The sequence below is a fragment of the Schistocerca cancellata genome, chromosome 9 (genome assembly GCF_023864275.1).
Source record: "Schistocerca cancellata isolate TAMUIC-IGC-003103 chromosome 9, iqSchCanc2.1, whole genome shotgun sequence".
Taxonomy (NCBI): domain Eukaryota; kingdom Metazoa; phylum Arthropoda; class Insecta; order Orthoptera; family Acrididae; genus Schistocerca; species Schistocerca cancellata.
Window position 1 is genome coordinate 112,160,100 of NC_064634.1, and position 17,136 is coordinate 112,177,235.

General features: G+C 37.9%; 1 protein-coding gene and 1 pseudogene across 2 annotated transcripts in view; both read left to right on the forward strand.

Moving 5' to 3' along the window:
- LOC126101615 (activating signal cointegrator 1 complex subunit 3) overlaps nt 1-17,136 on the forward strand; it is a 258,264-nt gene that overhangs the window by 116,813 nt on the left and 124,315 nt on the right. For both annotated transcript variants that reach the window (XM_049912297.1, XM_049912298.1), the window contains 2 exons: nt 431-607; nt 13,780-14,005. In XM_049912297.1, coding sequence (XP_049768254.1) covers nt 431-607; nt 13,780-14,005 — 403 coding nt within the window. The remainder of the gene's footprint in view (nt 1-430; nt 608-13,779; nt 14,006-17,136) is intronic.
- Nucleotides 10,910-11,026, forward strand: LOC126102369 (5S ribosomal RNA; annotated as a pseudogene).

Consider the following 17,136-nt stretch of genomic DNA (forward strand, 5'->3'; position numbering starts at 1 on the left):
TAGTATAGTTATTTCATATTGATGAAAACCACTCTAGCACAAACGTACTGAAATGGCTGACAAATCCAAAATAATCTATGATTTAGTGTCATTTTTGTTTAACATCATCCGTCTGGTAGCAGCACAGAATGTTAACACAACTTAGCTTTAACAGTGACATCTATGTTCAAATATGGGTACTTATTATTGAACCATGTACCTATAAGCAGTAAATTGATGTATGGTATGAATATTTATTTTAAAGCAATTATATTTGTTGTCCAGAACACTCTTATTTGAATACATGACTTGAAAATGATGCCCATATTTTTGCAGAGCCACTAATACATGCTTTTCTGCATGTCTCTAATATTTTGTACTTAAATTTATTACGTAGGTGCACTCCCAGTTTCTCATGGTGTTGTTTGATGCTGGGATTTTATTGTTGCAGGTCCGAGATGATGAAATGGAGGAGCTTGACCAGCTGGTAGACATGAACTGCCCACTGCCTGTGGCAGGAGGCACAGAGAACGTCTACGGGAAGGTGAACATATTGCTGCAGACATTCCTTTCTCACGGGCGCCTCAACTCTTTCTCCCTCATCTCAGACCAGTCGTACGTAATGCAGGTATAAAAATTCTTAAAGCTTTTTATTATGGCCAAATTGACATCTCTGATGGATAACTGGTAATTAAAAAAGCTTATGTTGTTTCAAGAAGGTGTTTATTTTATATATTAAAAACAGCAGAGTAAGTTGACATTGACTGCTGACTCAGTCAGCTATTTTTCACAGGTAGGGGAGAGTTAGGTTAACTGGGCCACATTTTTTTTTAAATTGGTCTGAATCATTTTCTGTACAACTTACAGTGTTTAATTTTATGTGAAGCCTAGGATACATGTTTTCTTTGCAATGTAGTGTTCAAGGACCCTGTGTTATTCCCAGTTTGTGTGAAATCTGAGGTAATAAACTTCTTCGCAAAATGACCACTTAACCTAACCGGTAAGGTTAACTGGTCCAAGGTGGTATGGTTAACTGGTCCAGGTAGTAAAATCAATATAAATACAGTAAATACATTTAATTTTGAGTTTTACAATGTTTTAAAGTATATTTCACCAACATTTAGTTTTTATTACATTAAGTGTCAAACGTACTGATTGAAATGTTAAATAAGAGCAGTCTTAGTGAAGGCTGTATTCATATAAATCGTCATTGAAATAAATCATGTCTTCAAATCTTTGACTGAAGTCTTTAAGGGGCTGAGGTAGTTTCATAATAATGCCTGCAGTGGCAACAAATGCATTTTCATCTGTTATGGAAAATCTGTTAGACGGTTTGTGCCGTTTATAAAAAATCACTTCAGCCCCAGAACTAAGAGATTTTTTCGCAACAGCTACGTAATTGCTACCTGAGTCTTTTTTAATTCCATGGACTTTAACAATTAAGAAGTCACCAGCTTTAATTTCTGAAATATCCTCATCTGCTTCAATGTCTTCATCCCATGAACAATCGGATTCTTCTAAAACCAAGTGAGTGCTGTCTTCTGATGATGAATCTGGTTCTTGTGGAGTAGGTTTCTTTTTTTTATTCTTTTTATTCTTCTTTTCATCTCTGGCAGAGGCTTCTTCTTCCAGGCGAGCCTTCACTGGTGAACTTGTAAGTATAAGAGATTCTCCTTTATTTTGGCCATGATTATCTCTTTGTCGGGGACCACACTTTGGAAATGGAAGCAAGGCGTCTGGAGCCACAAACAGTTCTGCTTTGAATTCTTGTTCATGAGGACAATGAGGAATTAGATTATCAGCAGGAGTTTAAGGAACTGGATGAGAAGCAGATGCAGGAGGAGGTGGAGGAAGTGAACCTGGGACTGTATTAGGAACATTACTTTCTGAAACAACTTCATTCTCAGTTGGCTCAAATGGTCGGTCTGTCACAGATGAACACAAAAAATCTGCGTCACTAAATGTTTCATCATTGAAAGGCATTATTCCTGTAGCTTTGAAACCTTTGCTGATATTAGACGGAGTGAAAGCAGATGGAAATGCTTCACCTACTAGTCCTGCTACATCATAGATACACAGTGTCTGACCAGGCTGATTTAGTAGCCATCTGTCACAAGTTTTGTTATAAAAGGACTTGAAAGGCCCAAAAACGGCAACATCCAGAGGCTGCAGCTTATGGCTGCAGTGTGGTGGTATTGTTAACCAAACTATGCCATTTTCTTTGGCAAATGTTATTGCCCTTATGGACATGTGGCTTTCAAGATTGTCAATGATAAGAAGTTTTGGCTTTTCTTTGCTTGGTCGTTCATGTTTGACAAAATGTGCCAATACGTCCATAAATATGTCCCCGGTCATCCATCCTGAGGTGTGAGTCGCCCCTGCACTTCCAGGTGATGCATTGTGGAGCATGTGATCATGAAAATGGACACGTGGGAACACAAAAAGTGGAGGAACAGCTTTTCCAGTGCTCCCAATTATGCCACACATGGTTACAAGTGTGCCTCTCTCTGCAGAAGTTATCTTCCCCACTTGCTTCTGGCCACATGGAGACACTACCTTTCCAGGCTTCTGTACTGTAGTGAGGCCAGTCTCATCAAGGTTGTAGACGTCTTCTGAACCAAATTTGAAGTTTCCATAAGCTTTCTTCAAATTGGTATAAATTCTAACTAAATATTACGTGAAATATTTTGAAATTAAAAGCTGTGTAAGTTACAAATGTAAATAGTTACGTTGGGGTTAACTGGACTGGTCCACATAACCTAACTGCCTTGGTGTCCAGTTAACCTAACCACACATTTTTCTTTTAATGTCACTAAAACAACTGCTAAACTAATGTTAGTCAAAAACAGAACCATCTGCTGTAAAGGGTAAACACTTACAATTGCTATGGTGTATTTGACTTCTCCAAAACTCTTCCTGAAGTCACAAATAAATAACAAACAATATGAGTAGGAAAAAAGTGTGGGACCTTGGAAATAAAGAAAGCCACACAAAACAGTTGTTTATTGCTTTTCAACTGTTACTGGTAGCTGAAGATCTTTGACCTGAGTAGTTACTTGGGCCATCTGCTGGAAGACACAGAAAACAGATTCTGATACAATTTACAAGCAAGGACCAGTTGACCTGACCTGTCCAGTTAACCTAACTCTCCCCCACATAAATGATGTGGCTTTTTGACAACATACTGTGGCAGATATTAAAACTACAAAATATTAAACTCTGTGCGGGAAGAAAGGAATTTAGGCACTAAGATTCTAATCATTTGAAAATAAAACACAGCAAACTATAAAGTGAGTGGTTTACTGTGCGCTGAATAATATTATTATTGGGATCCCCTTGTGGAATAATATAATTATGGGGAATCCCTTGTGGAAGTAGCAGCACAGGGCTCTCTTATAAGTTGTTTGTACAATACTCATTTTTTATTTACAACACAAATAAATTAGTATAAGAACAATACATATATTGCAAACTAAAGTTGATGTGCATGGCTCAGCTACAAAATGCAGTATTACATCAGTCTACTGAAAAAGTGTATAAAATACTGCCACTCTTTAAGCAACATATTACACTCCGAATTTTGTGTGTATTCCAATTAAGGGTGGACCTTTATAACTGAACAACAATACAGACTTGCATATCTGAATGGATGCCAGCTCCCAAAATTTAATATTTTCGGGATATTACTTGTATTACAAACTGAAGTTGGTCCGTGTAGATCAACTGTAGTGTGTGGTACACAGTTGCAAAACCCAAGACATTTTATTCACCAGTATCGCATGTTTTGCAATGTAAAATTGATGTTTGTAGATCAGAGACATATTTGCAATACACAAGTTCCTCCTCCAAAAGGATATTGTATGCACCGGTACCCACCTTGAAAGCAAATATATTACTCAGAATATTGAGTGTATTTTAATCTCAGCTGTACTTGTATATATCAAGCTGAGAATATGAAATATGGGTGCCTTCTATAAAATCAAATGATTTTGTTTTGCAGCACTGAATGTGTTTTAATCTGAATTTGCATTATATAGGTGAAGTTAAGAATGTAATACATAGACAGGTAGTACAAAAATAAACAATACACACTGAGTGTAATTTGAGTTGTACCTGTTGGGTGCCAGCCTAAACAAAACTTTGGAATTCATTACACATTTGAAGAAGGGTTGACATCTAAACCGGTTATCACTTAAATTTATGCTGTGAGATCCAGAGCTGTCGCCTGTGTAAGTAATCGCATCATACTCAAAGAAACCATCACCAGTGATGTTTAAAAGCCAATGTTATTATAAATGTGTGCTGTCGAAGGACATCAGTTACATCACAATTGCTGTATCAGTTGTGTCAATTTTTGAAACTGACAGCTTGTACTGCATATCGTAGCATACCCTAAATGAAAACAGTTGATAGTATTGCATAAAAGAACAGTTTTTGTACATTCCAAAGTGCACAGTTGGCACATCACACAAAAACTAGTTGTCTACAGGAGATTACCTGGCTTCGGTGGTGTCCTCAGTTTGAAAGGGAACAGGACTAAAGTTTCTTCAGGTTTGCCGTATCCAGCTGGAACCACTTGTTGGTGGTTAGATCCTGCAGAACTACCAAATTACGCCCTTGTTTATTGCTACGTTTCTCTCGCCATTCCTGATAGCCCGCATATTTTCCGGGGCTTTAAGACTAGGCATTTAGCTGGCCAGTCACAGCACGGTAGGATGCCCAAGTGTTTGTCAAACTGGGAACATACATGTGCAGGTGTACAAACATGGTTGCTGTGATCTCGAAAGACAGGAGTGTTGACAGAATACTCGACATGCAGGTGTAGAAGAAAGGGTGACACTCGGTCACTGATAAGTTTGAAATAAACATTCTTCTGTTAAAAACACCTCCAAAGCATCAGTAAATCACCTTGCACCCAAATTACACCACCACACACTGCAGGTGAAATTCTTCATTGGGCCGTCAGTGCACTCGTCACCTCGCATCATTTGAAAACTGGAAAAATCATTACTTGTCAGACTACACTATATGCCTCCGATTGTCAGCTGTCTGTATTCAGTGTTTGGCCCATTGAAGACAGAAAGCTTTGTCCCGCTGTAAGCAGTGGCTTTTTGTGAGGTTCCCAATGCCAGCTGTAAATTGCATAAAATGCCCCGTGCACCACTCACTCGGAAATTGGTTCAGGTGGATCTGCATTCAAGGCAGCAGCAGTTCCTGTGCAATTTGAAATCAGTTGTTATTCAAGAGGCGTGACACTCATTTCCAGTCACTGTCGGGGTGACACTCATTTCCGGTCGCTGTCGATAGGATTGTTTTACGACTAGACTTCATATACAGTGTTACATGACTTTGAATGATACACCATTTCTTGGAAACATTTGGACAATTCACACTTTTACACCAACACATTGGACAAATTCATTCACAGCATGGTGAGAGGCACGTCGAGATACGGTAGCAACTCTCTGCCATTCTGTCAATTCTCCAAGTTGACCGACCTTTTCCCATTGATACTGTACAAGTTCACGTCGAGATATGTTAGCAACTCTTTGCCATTCTGTCAATTCTCCAAGTTGACCGACCTTTTTGCATTGATACTGTACAAGTTATCGCCATGTACACACTGCTTCAATCCCATGACTTGGGTCAGCTGCTGAGGGTCACTTGACTGCCAGCTACTGGTTCTGCACCACCTGCAGTGCTCCAGACTGACTGAAGTTCTCTTTTTCAAATGGTGGTATATTTTGTCTGACAAGCTTACGTACCTTTATATGAGCTCGATTACACTCTTCACTTGTGAAACTAGCTTGTCGTCTTCATATTAACTGTCATACAATATTGAAAGGAGGGGAGAGCCAAAGACGTGCTTCTGAAGACTAGCAGGAATGAATTGTGCATAATAGAGATGCAGTGAGTCACTACTTTTATTGTCATTTTCTGTCTAAGCTGCTGTGAACATTTTGTATATTTCCTGGCATTGGGTCTCTGGAGTGTAGGAAGAATCCAGTGATGCATATTTCATTTAAGTACAATACAATGAAATGACATAACATTTTGAAATGTTGTTTTATTACATTGCTAATATTATTTATAAAATAACCTAAAAAACCTAAAACATTAACTTTAAAAGAAGTTACTCTTCAGCAGAATGGAAGGTGCTGTCCAACACAAAGTTCCTTAACTCAGTCTTTACCCACAAGAGATTGTAATATGCTGAGCCAAGTTGTTAAATATGCATGTATCCATGGAACTGATTTCTTTCTATACTAATATAAGCCCGTGAAATCTCTGTAGAGGTTTGTTTTCACCCTAGTGTTACATTCAAGCATTACACTATTTTCGAGAAATGAGAGTTGTTGGTAATGACAAAGGATGAATGAATGTATTGTGAAACAGCTGTCAAATGTGAGTTGAGTTTCCCTGTGACATAATTCTTTAGCTCATTAGTGTATAAAAATCTACAAAATAAATTAAGTTTCCTCAGTTTTACATTAATTAACTGAACTGAGACATTTAGGTTTTCCTGGTGGGGTTATGATCTCTCTCTAATCCTCTAAACATAACATTATCTACTTTTTGTATAACTTTATAGCGGACATGCTGAGTCACAAATAGGCACAGCAAAAAGACTGTTCCAAATAAAGCTTTCTCCCCATAAGGCCTTTGTCAAAAATAGATGACAGACACACTCACACACCCTAACACTAACACTCACGCAAACACAACTCGCACACACGACTGCAGTCTAAGGCGGCTGTACCCGAACTGCATAATTGTTACATTCCATCGTGGATTTTCCATTGTTTGATTTTGTATAACTTCGTTGGAGTAGATATTTTTATAACGAATACTGAATTGTGGGATTGTATGTACTGAGCATGAGCATGTGTTCACTGTGGGTCCAAACAAACTGTTGTTCAAGAATAGCAACAGTAAATACAGAGCTGCCAGTTGCAGTGTTACATGGCTTTATGCTTAATTATAGACTTACTATTTTATTAGTTGATTTTTTTTCACCACGTAACGCCCGTGGTTTACGTCTTTCTTTGTTGCTGAGCGATGTATCACTTTTCGTTCTGACGCCGCAACTCTTCCTTTCCTATATCTTTACTACTTTTTATCTATATAAATGATGAACTATTGGTTTTGCCGTTTAACAACTTTTTAATAACTGTGGAAGTATTACAGGCATCGGGTCCCACCTAATGTGTCACCCGCCTATACGTTTTACATGAACCTTTCAAGACTCGATCAATCTGTTTACAAAGAGAAAGCAGAATATCTCTTCCTTTGACGTAGTCCAACAACTACCTAGGAAGCTCGATGCCCTCACGGCCCAGGCTCTTCCATGGCTCGCGGAAGTTTGCAGCATTCGTTTTATTCCTTGCCCACTTGCTGCTAAACCCAAAAACAAACTTAAAGAACATAATAATAATAATAACTGTTCTTACAATTATTCGTATAAGTCTTGGTCAATTTAATGAGGGGTGGGACAGGCCTAAGCCTTATGACACCACACAGTGTACCTCACACTCAGATGATTTAGTCTTAAAAAAAAACTTGTTAGGCTTTTTATTTGAACTGCAATTTATCGCAAATACTATGCGAAATTTATACCATTTGTGATTGTATAATGAGTGTTTATTTTGTTGACATTCCTCCTAAGGAGAGTAAGGCGATTTTAAAGACTCTGAATGGATATTTCTTATTGGTTGTGAGTACATGACTAAAGTATGACTGGGCAGTAGTAAGTATCAATGTTGAAAAATATAGATTTTGTTGAGAGGTGTAGAGTTGTTGTTGTATACTCTTGTGAAATGTGGGCATCAGCTAATGTACCGTATTTACTCGAATCTAAGCCGCACTCGAATCTAAGCCGCACCTGAAAAATGAGACTCGAAATTCAAGGGGAGGAAAAAGTTTTAGGCTGCACCTCCAAATCGAAACAAAGTTGGTCCACTGTAATATGAGACAATTTAGGTCGAATGAATGATGATACAGCTACAGTAGTTTGGTTCAAGTCGTAAGCTTAGCAGTTAAGCTTTACCAGGTAGCCATTGCTATGCGTCAGGTGCTCCGTCCGTATATATACGGGTACTCTTCATTTTTCACGTGCTTCGTCTGGTTTTAATCGATTGCTTATTTTGCTTTGATCTGATAAGTGCCGTTTTCTTTGTTATAGGTGTTTACGTTACTCTAAGCTGAAAATGCATAACTGTACTGTGTCATGCATTGTTTGTCGCATTCTGATAGTGCGTGTTTACGGCCTGTGGCCGCTCACGGCATTGCTTGCTTTTGTGCGCTGCGCGCTACCGCCGCTTACAATTAAAAAAGAGGAATCATCTCATTAGCGAAACAATGGCAAGAGACTGCTATTTGTTGTTACTTACACTGCTGCTTTCTTTGATAATGATCAAAAAGAACCAAATAATAGACTGCATATGATAGAACATGTTCTGAAAGAGAGTTTAGCGAAAATTTTTCTCCGTTTGAAAATCCTTGCGGCCGCTTCTTTAGTACATCAAACTCTGCACAGAAATTAGAATCATCTTAGATTTAAAAATCTAGTCAGTTGCCGTGCTTCATTTCTGACTATTAGGCATTAGAATAATACGAATATAAACATGACACGATACGTATATTCTTCCGCATTTGCTGTTGTCTCACTCTAGTTTTGTAGTTTATTAGACAGACAGGATTTAAATGAGATAGCAGCAAACATGAAAGAATACATGGCAAAATGTTTATATTCGTATTATTCTTATGGTGAAGAGAATCCTACATGTGATTCACATTTCATCAGGTTCCTATTAGCAACCATCTCTTCTCACAGGTAGGAAAAAATTCAGAACGTAGAGTTGGCCATATTGACAAACATCCAAAACAGTCTTGCCAGTTGGATTTTCATATTACATTGAAATTCTGCTACATTCGAAGATGAACAATACAGAATTTGTATTTACTTCGTTGGATAATGTATGAAAATGCAGTGGTCGAAACTCGGGGCGGAGAAAAAAAAGCTCGTCTTCCACATCTTTGTGCCTATAAAGCATGCCTGTGTAGCGCTACATATATTCTACGGCAGAAGTTAGTTGTGGCGGCACCTACCAACATTTTTCAGAACTTCCGCTTGCTTTGCACTCAATTCTAAGCCGCAGGCAGTTTTTTGGATTACAAAAACCGGAACAAAAGTGCGGCTTAGATTCGAGTAAATACAGTAGACACACTTGAGGAGAACAGACTAAAAGAATAATTTATGCAAGTGATCAGATAGTATAAGTTACAGGCTGTCTCTTCTCAATTGAAAACTGCAGTTTTGAACTGTTATTATTACCACTGTCACATCCCAGGCTAGGGTCAATTTGTAGAATTCGGTCTGTTGACCAATGTGAGAGGGAGATTGAACTGCGGATAAGAAAATCTCATCTGGAGAGGAAGCTGGCTAAGAAAGTTATATATGTGGAAGCATATAGAATAGTGCTACACCCCTCCATACTGTGGCTCCCTTTTGGAGGTCAGAAAATTCCTTCAACTGGTCAGCAATCGCTGCTGTGAAGTAACTCCATCTATCGTTCCATCTCCTCTCTTTCTCACACGTCACACCTGTTTTCCTGGAAAGTATTGCTTTGCTAATTTTAACCTTTTCAGTGGCATTTTTTTGGCTGTCTGGTTTCTGCAATAGCTTCTGTCTAGTGTAAATAGTTAATTTGATGTTTTTACAACTTCCAGAACAAAGTCAGAATTTGTTTCTGTGTTTTGTTTCAGCAGTTTACCTCTAAAAAATGGTTATGACACAGATTATTTGTAGCCATTAAATGAGGGATTTGTTCCTATCTTTTATGTTTTGACAGTTGGACACCGTGTGTCCTAACATGGAGCATATCCCCATCTGTAAGGATTTATTTCTCCATCAGTGTTCGATAATCACTCTTCCACTGTCAGAATACAATGTACATTTGCGTCAGCTATTTTGGAGCTCCTTTTTGTGGTAAAATTGTGTAATTTTTGTTTAGTGCAGGCCTCAAGACTAATATGGTACTGAGCTTCCCTCTCTGAGGGCCTACATTTCTGTCTTTACAAAGATTTGGCTTTCTCACTTGAAAAGGTGACACAACATATCAAGTCTACACTGTTCTCACAGCTCTCATATGTTGACTATTAAACTGTACATTTTAATCTACATGCGATTTTGTAGTCCTGCACAGGAATGATTACTGTGTGTGGGTTATTCAGTGGTGAAATCAATGACTAACAGATTTTTTTTTTTTTGCAATAAATTCTCTATATTTATTGCATTTATTTTAATTATGAATATTAATAAAGCTACTTTCCAGCCAAACATGGGGATTCAGAGAAATGAAACTTAAGATTGACAGAGTGAAAATTATGGGAAAATATTCTTCAACAGTGACTGTAACTATACTCAAGGAATTAGTCATAGTCAAGCTTTCTGAGGCAAAACTTTATATTCTCATGTTGTTGTTTTATGTCCAAAACCTGTCTTGATGTAGCTCTCCTTGCTACTCTGCCCTGTACAAACCTCTTCATTTTTAATAACTACTGCAGTCTCATCCAAGTGAACCTACTTGCTGTATTCATGACTTGTCTTGCTCTACAATTTTGACTTGCCACACTTCCCTTTGTTACCAGTTTAACGATTCATTGATGCCTTAGGATATTTCCCATCAATCAGTCCTATGTTTTAGTTAAGTTGTGCCATAAATTTCTTTTTTCCCAAATTCGATTCTGTACCTCGTCATTAGTTATTCACTCTAGTCATGTAATATTTAGCATTCTTTTGTAGCACTGCCCTTCAAAAGACTCCATAACACTTAAATTTATATTACATGTCAACAAACACCACTTTTTCATAAATGCTTTTCTTGCTATTTCCAGTCTGCAATTTGTATCCTCTCTACATCAGCCACCGGGCAACGGCCTTGCCACAGTGGATACACCGGTTCCCGTGAGCTCACCGAAGTTAAGCGCTGTCGGGCGTGGCTGGCACTTGGATGGGTGACCATCCAGCCGCCATGTGCTGTTGCCATTTTTCAGGGTGCACTCAACCTCTTGATGCCAATTGAGGAGCTACTTGACCGAATAGTAGTGGCTCCGGTCAAAGAAAACCATCATAATGACTGGGAGAGTGGTGTGCTGACCACACGCCCCTCCTATCCGCATCCTCAACTTGAGGATGACACGGCGGTCGGATGGTCCCGATGGGCCACTTGTGGCCTGAACACGGAGTGCTACATCAGCCACAATTAGTTATTTTGACACCCAAATAGCTAAACTCATCTATTTCTTTTAGTGTCTTGTTTCCTAATCTAATTGCCTCAGCACTTTCTGATAGCTTTTGACTACATTCTATTACCCTTACTTTATTTTTAATGATGTTCATCTTATAATCTCTTTTCATGACACTACCCATTGCAATCAACTGATCTTCCAAGTCCTTTGCTGTCTCCAACGTAATTACAATGTTATCAGCAAATCACAGTTTTTGTTTCTTCTTTCAGAGGTTTAATTCCCTTTTCTAATTTCTCCTTGGTTTCCTTCAGAGCTTGCTTAATGTACAAATTGAATAACACTGAGAACAGGCTACAATCCTGTCACACTCCCTTTTCAGGTCCTTAGACTCATATAACGTATTTACTTGAATCTAAGCCACACTTTTTTTCCGGTTTTTGTAATCCAAAAAACCGCCTGCGGCTTAGAATCGAGTTCAAAGTAAGTGGAAGTTCTGAAAAATGTTGGTAGGTGCCACTACAACTAACTTCTGCCATCGAATATATGTAGCGCTACACAGGCATGCTTTGCAGGCACAAAGATAAATACTGGCGCCAAAACCTCTGCATCAGTAAATAAATTTAAAAAAAAAAGTGGAAGACAAGCTTTTTTTTCTCCACCCCGAGTTTCGACCACTGCATTTTCATACATTATCCGACGAAGTAAGTACAAATTCCGTATTGTTCATTTTCGAATGTAGCAGCATTTCAATGTACTACGAAAATCCGACTGGCAAGACTGTTTGGGATGTTTGTCAATATGCCCAACTATATGTTCTGAATTTCTTCCTACCTGTGTTAAGAGATGGTTGCTAATAGGAACTTTTATGAATTGTGAATCACATGCAGTATTCTCTTCACCATAAGAATGATGCGAATATAAACATTTTGCCATGTATTCTTTTGTGTTTGCTGCTATCTCATTTAAATCCTGTCTGCCTAATAAACTATGAAACTAGAGTGAGACGACAGCAAACGCGGAAGAATATACATATCATGTCATGTTTATATTCGTCTTATTCTTATGCCGAACAATGATACAGTCAGAAATGAAGCACGGCAGTTGACTAGAATTTTAAATCTAAGATGACTAATTTCTGTGCAGAATGTAATGTACTAAAGAGGCTTGTGCAAGGAGTTTCAAACGGAGAAAAATTTTCACTAAACTCTTGTTCAGAACATCTTCTATCATACGCAGTCTATTATTTGGTTCTTGTTGATCATTATCAAAGAAAACAGCAGTGTAAGTAACAACAAATAGCAGTCTCTCGCCATTGTTTCGCTAATGAGACAATTCATCTTTTTTTTATTGAAAGCGGTGGTAGCACGCAGAAAAGCAAGACATGCCGCGAGCGGCAACAGGTCGTAAACACTCATTATCAGAATGCAACAAACAATGCGTGACACAGTACAATAATGCCTGACACAGTGCAATAATGCATTTTCAGCTTTGAGTGACGTAAACACCTATAACAAAGAGAACGGCACTTATCAGATCAAAGAAAAATAAGCAATCAATTCAAACCAGACGAAGCACGTGAAAATGTAAGGGTACCCGTATAAATACGGATGGGGCGCCTGACGCATAGCAATGGCTACCTGGTAAAGCTTAATTGCTAAGATTACGACTCGAACCAAACTATTGTAGCTGTACCTGCCAAAGCTTAACTGCTAAGCTTACGACTCGAACCAAACTACTATAGCTGTATCGTCATTCATTCAACCTAAATTGTGTCTCATATTACAATGGACCAACTTTGTTTCGATTTGGAGGTGCGGCCTGAAACTTTTCCCTCCCCTTGAATTTCGAGTCTCAAATTTCAGGTGCGGCTTAGATTTGGGAAATTTTTTTTTCCTTGATTTCGAGTCTCATTTTTCAGGTGCAGCTTAGATTCGAGTGCGGCTTAGATTCGAGTAAATACAGTAACTGCAGTTTGGTGCAGGTGTGCTTGATAAATTATGCACATCATTATGTATTTTTATATTTTGCCCTTTCAGTATGATTATCCAAATACTGAAGGGATCATGTAAATTAATGCTGATTTTGTTACAGAAATTTCAAATACTATATCCTTTAATTAGTGTTTCACTGCCTCATTTTAGAAGTAAAGCTGAACTGTGTGATCAATATTAAATTTAAGTTTCTTTTTTGTTCTGTTCAGAAATAGTGTACAAATGCATTCCAAAATTACCATTACTTGATAGTAAAACTAGTTGTGAAGGCATTATATTAAAAAATAAATAGTGTTGTTAAAAACGTTTGGAACCAAGAAGATAAAAACTTACAAAGAAAGGAGTGTATACTACCTAATAGAGAGGAAACAGCTCTAAAGACCCAATGTTGAACATGTGTGTTTTTTTTCCCCCACTGAAGTTGTCCAGACATATGCTGTGTGGTTAGTATGACTACCTGAGCTTTTTTTTGTGCCAGTAGCATAATTTTATGTAAGGCTCCAGCTTTTGTCATATGTCTCTCAGTTAATTCTCAGTATAACTGTTCTTATTTTTGCAGAATGCTGTCCGGATTTTGCGTGCCCTGTTTGAAATTCAGCTGCGCAAAAACAATGCTGTTATGGCCACACGTTTCCTGATCCTTGCTCAGATGTTTGAGCAACAGCAATGGAGCATGGAGACTCCCATGAGACAGTTTCGTATGCTGGGGTCTGACATTATCCACAAAATTGAAGAGAAGAGATTAACTGTGGAAAAATTACGTGAGATGGATGCAAAAGATATAGGTATGTGTCTTCTACCATTCACTTATCTAGTTTTGTGTGCATATTGTAGAAGACTTGGCTCTGTTACTTCAAGGGTATAGTTACTTGTTTATTCACCTACAGATCATTTTAGAATGCTACTGGACATGTCATCTTAATCTGAAAATAAAATAATTGAAATTTGACAGAGATCCTGGTGAATAATTACTTGAGTGTCCAGTTTATTGCAAAAGTGGTATAACACAATTATTCCCTTCTCATCGTTAGTCGCTGCATATAAATCCCTTCATCTGATATCAGGGCCCTAATGATCTCCTGGCCAGCCACTACATTCTCTGGGCATCCTCATTTATCTGCCTGAAAAACCAAGTTAGAATCCCTTCACAATGGAGATGTTGGACTCAGCAAGAAAGGAGATTATCATTTTCCATCATAGATATTGGATATAGCAGATACTCTTAAAATATGGTATTGAGTGATGGATGCATGGTATTTTTATTAAACTAAACTTTTTATTTTTGTTTCTTTTTAATCAGTCCCTGCTTTATGTGATTTAAGTAATCCTCAACTATATAATGTGTATTACTTAACCTTCGATCGCGTGTTGGTGATCATACACATCATAATTTTCTGTCAGCCATTTGTCAACAGTTGACTGCAGTGATGCCTTCTTACTAGTAGCTTCCCTTCTCTTACTGTATATATGCTGATTGCTCAGTTTGATACACTGCACATGTTCCTGTTGCATTTTAACTATATTTGGTTTCCAACATATGCAGGTTAAGTAGTACTAAGCAATGATATATAAAAAAAATTGTTTAATTGTTTGTTACACTTTTCAAAATATCAAGTATCAAATTGATAGACTGTGTCTGAGTGCATTATTTTGGAGTATTTTATTATTTTATGTGGGATGTACTTGATCATAACTGGCTACAGAAACACACATACTATTCTCAATCCAATGGTGAATGATTCCAAAAGACGATGATTGAAGAGAGCAATAATGAATCTCAAATCGAGTTTGAAGATGAAGTGAACACAGATTGTGGTGATGAAGTTGAAGCTTGGCAGGAAGATTCAGAAACCAAGGAAGACAACAGTTAAAATTATGAGAGAGTACTTGGCAATAATATCCATTACTATATTGGAAAGAACAGAGAGACAAAATGGAAAAATGTCCATCATCACAGAGAGAATATTGCAGAACCCACAGTGTTATTCAGAAGTATCCTGAACCTAGAGGTATGGTGCAAGCAGTGAGAATACCTTTCTGGTATGACCTCATGGTTGATGGCATTTTGTTTATTATAGTTCTGTATACAAACTAGTGTATTGATAGTGTCAAAGCTTCACTTCAGCTTGAGAGAGTTATAAAAGCAATAGGTGTTACTGAACCAAAGCCTTTGTTGATCTCTTATTTTTAGCTGGTATTAACAAAAGTAAAAGACAAAGCTTAGAAGATCTGTGGGAAACTGATGAGGACAGTATTGAGGAATTTCACCTCATAATGAGTGTAAATAATGTCAAATTCATCATACAGTATCGTAGATTAGACAATCACGAATTACACAAGGTAACAGCAATTAAAGAATTATTCCCTTCATTCGTACAGCACTCACAGGCGCTCTATACTCTCAGAGAAAATGCTATAGTGGATGGGAAACTGGAAGGATTCTGTGAAAGATGCTGTTTTCTCAAAGATATATCCAGCAAACTAAATAACTATGACATTCCAATATTTGCTCTTGTGGATTCCCAGGTATTTTACCTATTCAATTTGGAAACATATTCTAGCACATTAAGGACTAGATAGTTTGGTTCCGACTTACCACAATGGCCAGGTATTGTGTGCTGCCTGACTTGCATGCAGCCCACATAACATAGCTGTCTTGCAGGCACTCTAATTTCCTTTCGCTACTGTCGGTTGTCTATACGCAACAATATTTTTTCAGCTAGCTGTTGTGTCTTTGCATCTGCTCATAAACCAGTTTACATCTCATCAACTTTGCATCTTTTTATTTTACACTATTAGTGTTTGAACAAAAGACACTTCTTCAAAGTATGAAACAATACTTTTTAATGCATGCAGAAAATGACCACCTTTTATAAGCTGTAATTGTGATGTAGTTGTAAACTTCATGTACATGTAATCATCATAATCCACCAGCCAGATGTCTTAGTCAACCCCTCTGTGGATTGGATGATTTTAGAGTGTAATTACTATTCTATTCTATTGATCATACGAGGGTCGTCCACAGAGTAAGTTCCATTTGGTTACATAAAACAAACGTGTACAGATACAGAAAAAATATTTATTGTATAAAAATCTACAACTGTTAAACTGCTTTTTTACTTAGCTTCCAAAATTTTGTAGGCACTTGTCATAGCATGGCACAAGTTCTTGTATGCCTTCTGCATAGAAAGTTGCTGCCTGTGCATTCAACCATGTGGTAACATGTTCTTTCAGCTTGTCGTCATCATTGAAGTGTTGAGCACCAAGGACATATTTTAGGTGTAAGAAAAGATGAAAATCGGTAGGAGCGAGGTCCAGGCTGTATGGAGGATGATCAAACGCGTTCCAGTGAAATTCCTGTAGGAGTTGTTTGGTCACATTCGCCTTGTGAGGTCGGGCGCTATCGTGGAAAAAAACAACACCTTTTGACAGTAATCCTCGGCGCATGTTCTGTATTGCGTGGCGCAATTTCTTAATGGTTTCGCAGTAACCATGTGCATTGATTGTTTAGCCTCGTGGTAAGAAATCGATCAGCAAAATGCCTTTTCTGTCCCAAAAAACGGTGCACATGACTTTTCAAGGTGTCAAGATTTGCTTAGGCTTAACCTTCATTGGGGATGAAATGTGCCTCCATTCCATTGATTGCCGTTTTGTACGTATGATACCCAAGTTTCATCCCCCGTGACTATCCGAGAAAGAAAACCATCACCTTCTTCGTTGTAGCATGTGAAAAACTGAAGTGCACTGCCCATCCATTGTTTTTTGTGTTATTCAGTAAGAATTTTGGGTACCCACCATGAGCAAAGTTTTCTTAATTTCTGTTTTTCAGTAACAATTTCATGAATTAGTGATCATGAGATTTGTGGGACTTCCATAGTAGGGGCACTAAGTGTAAATTTATGGTTGTGCTAAATCT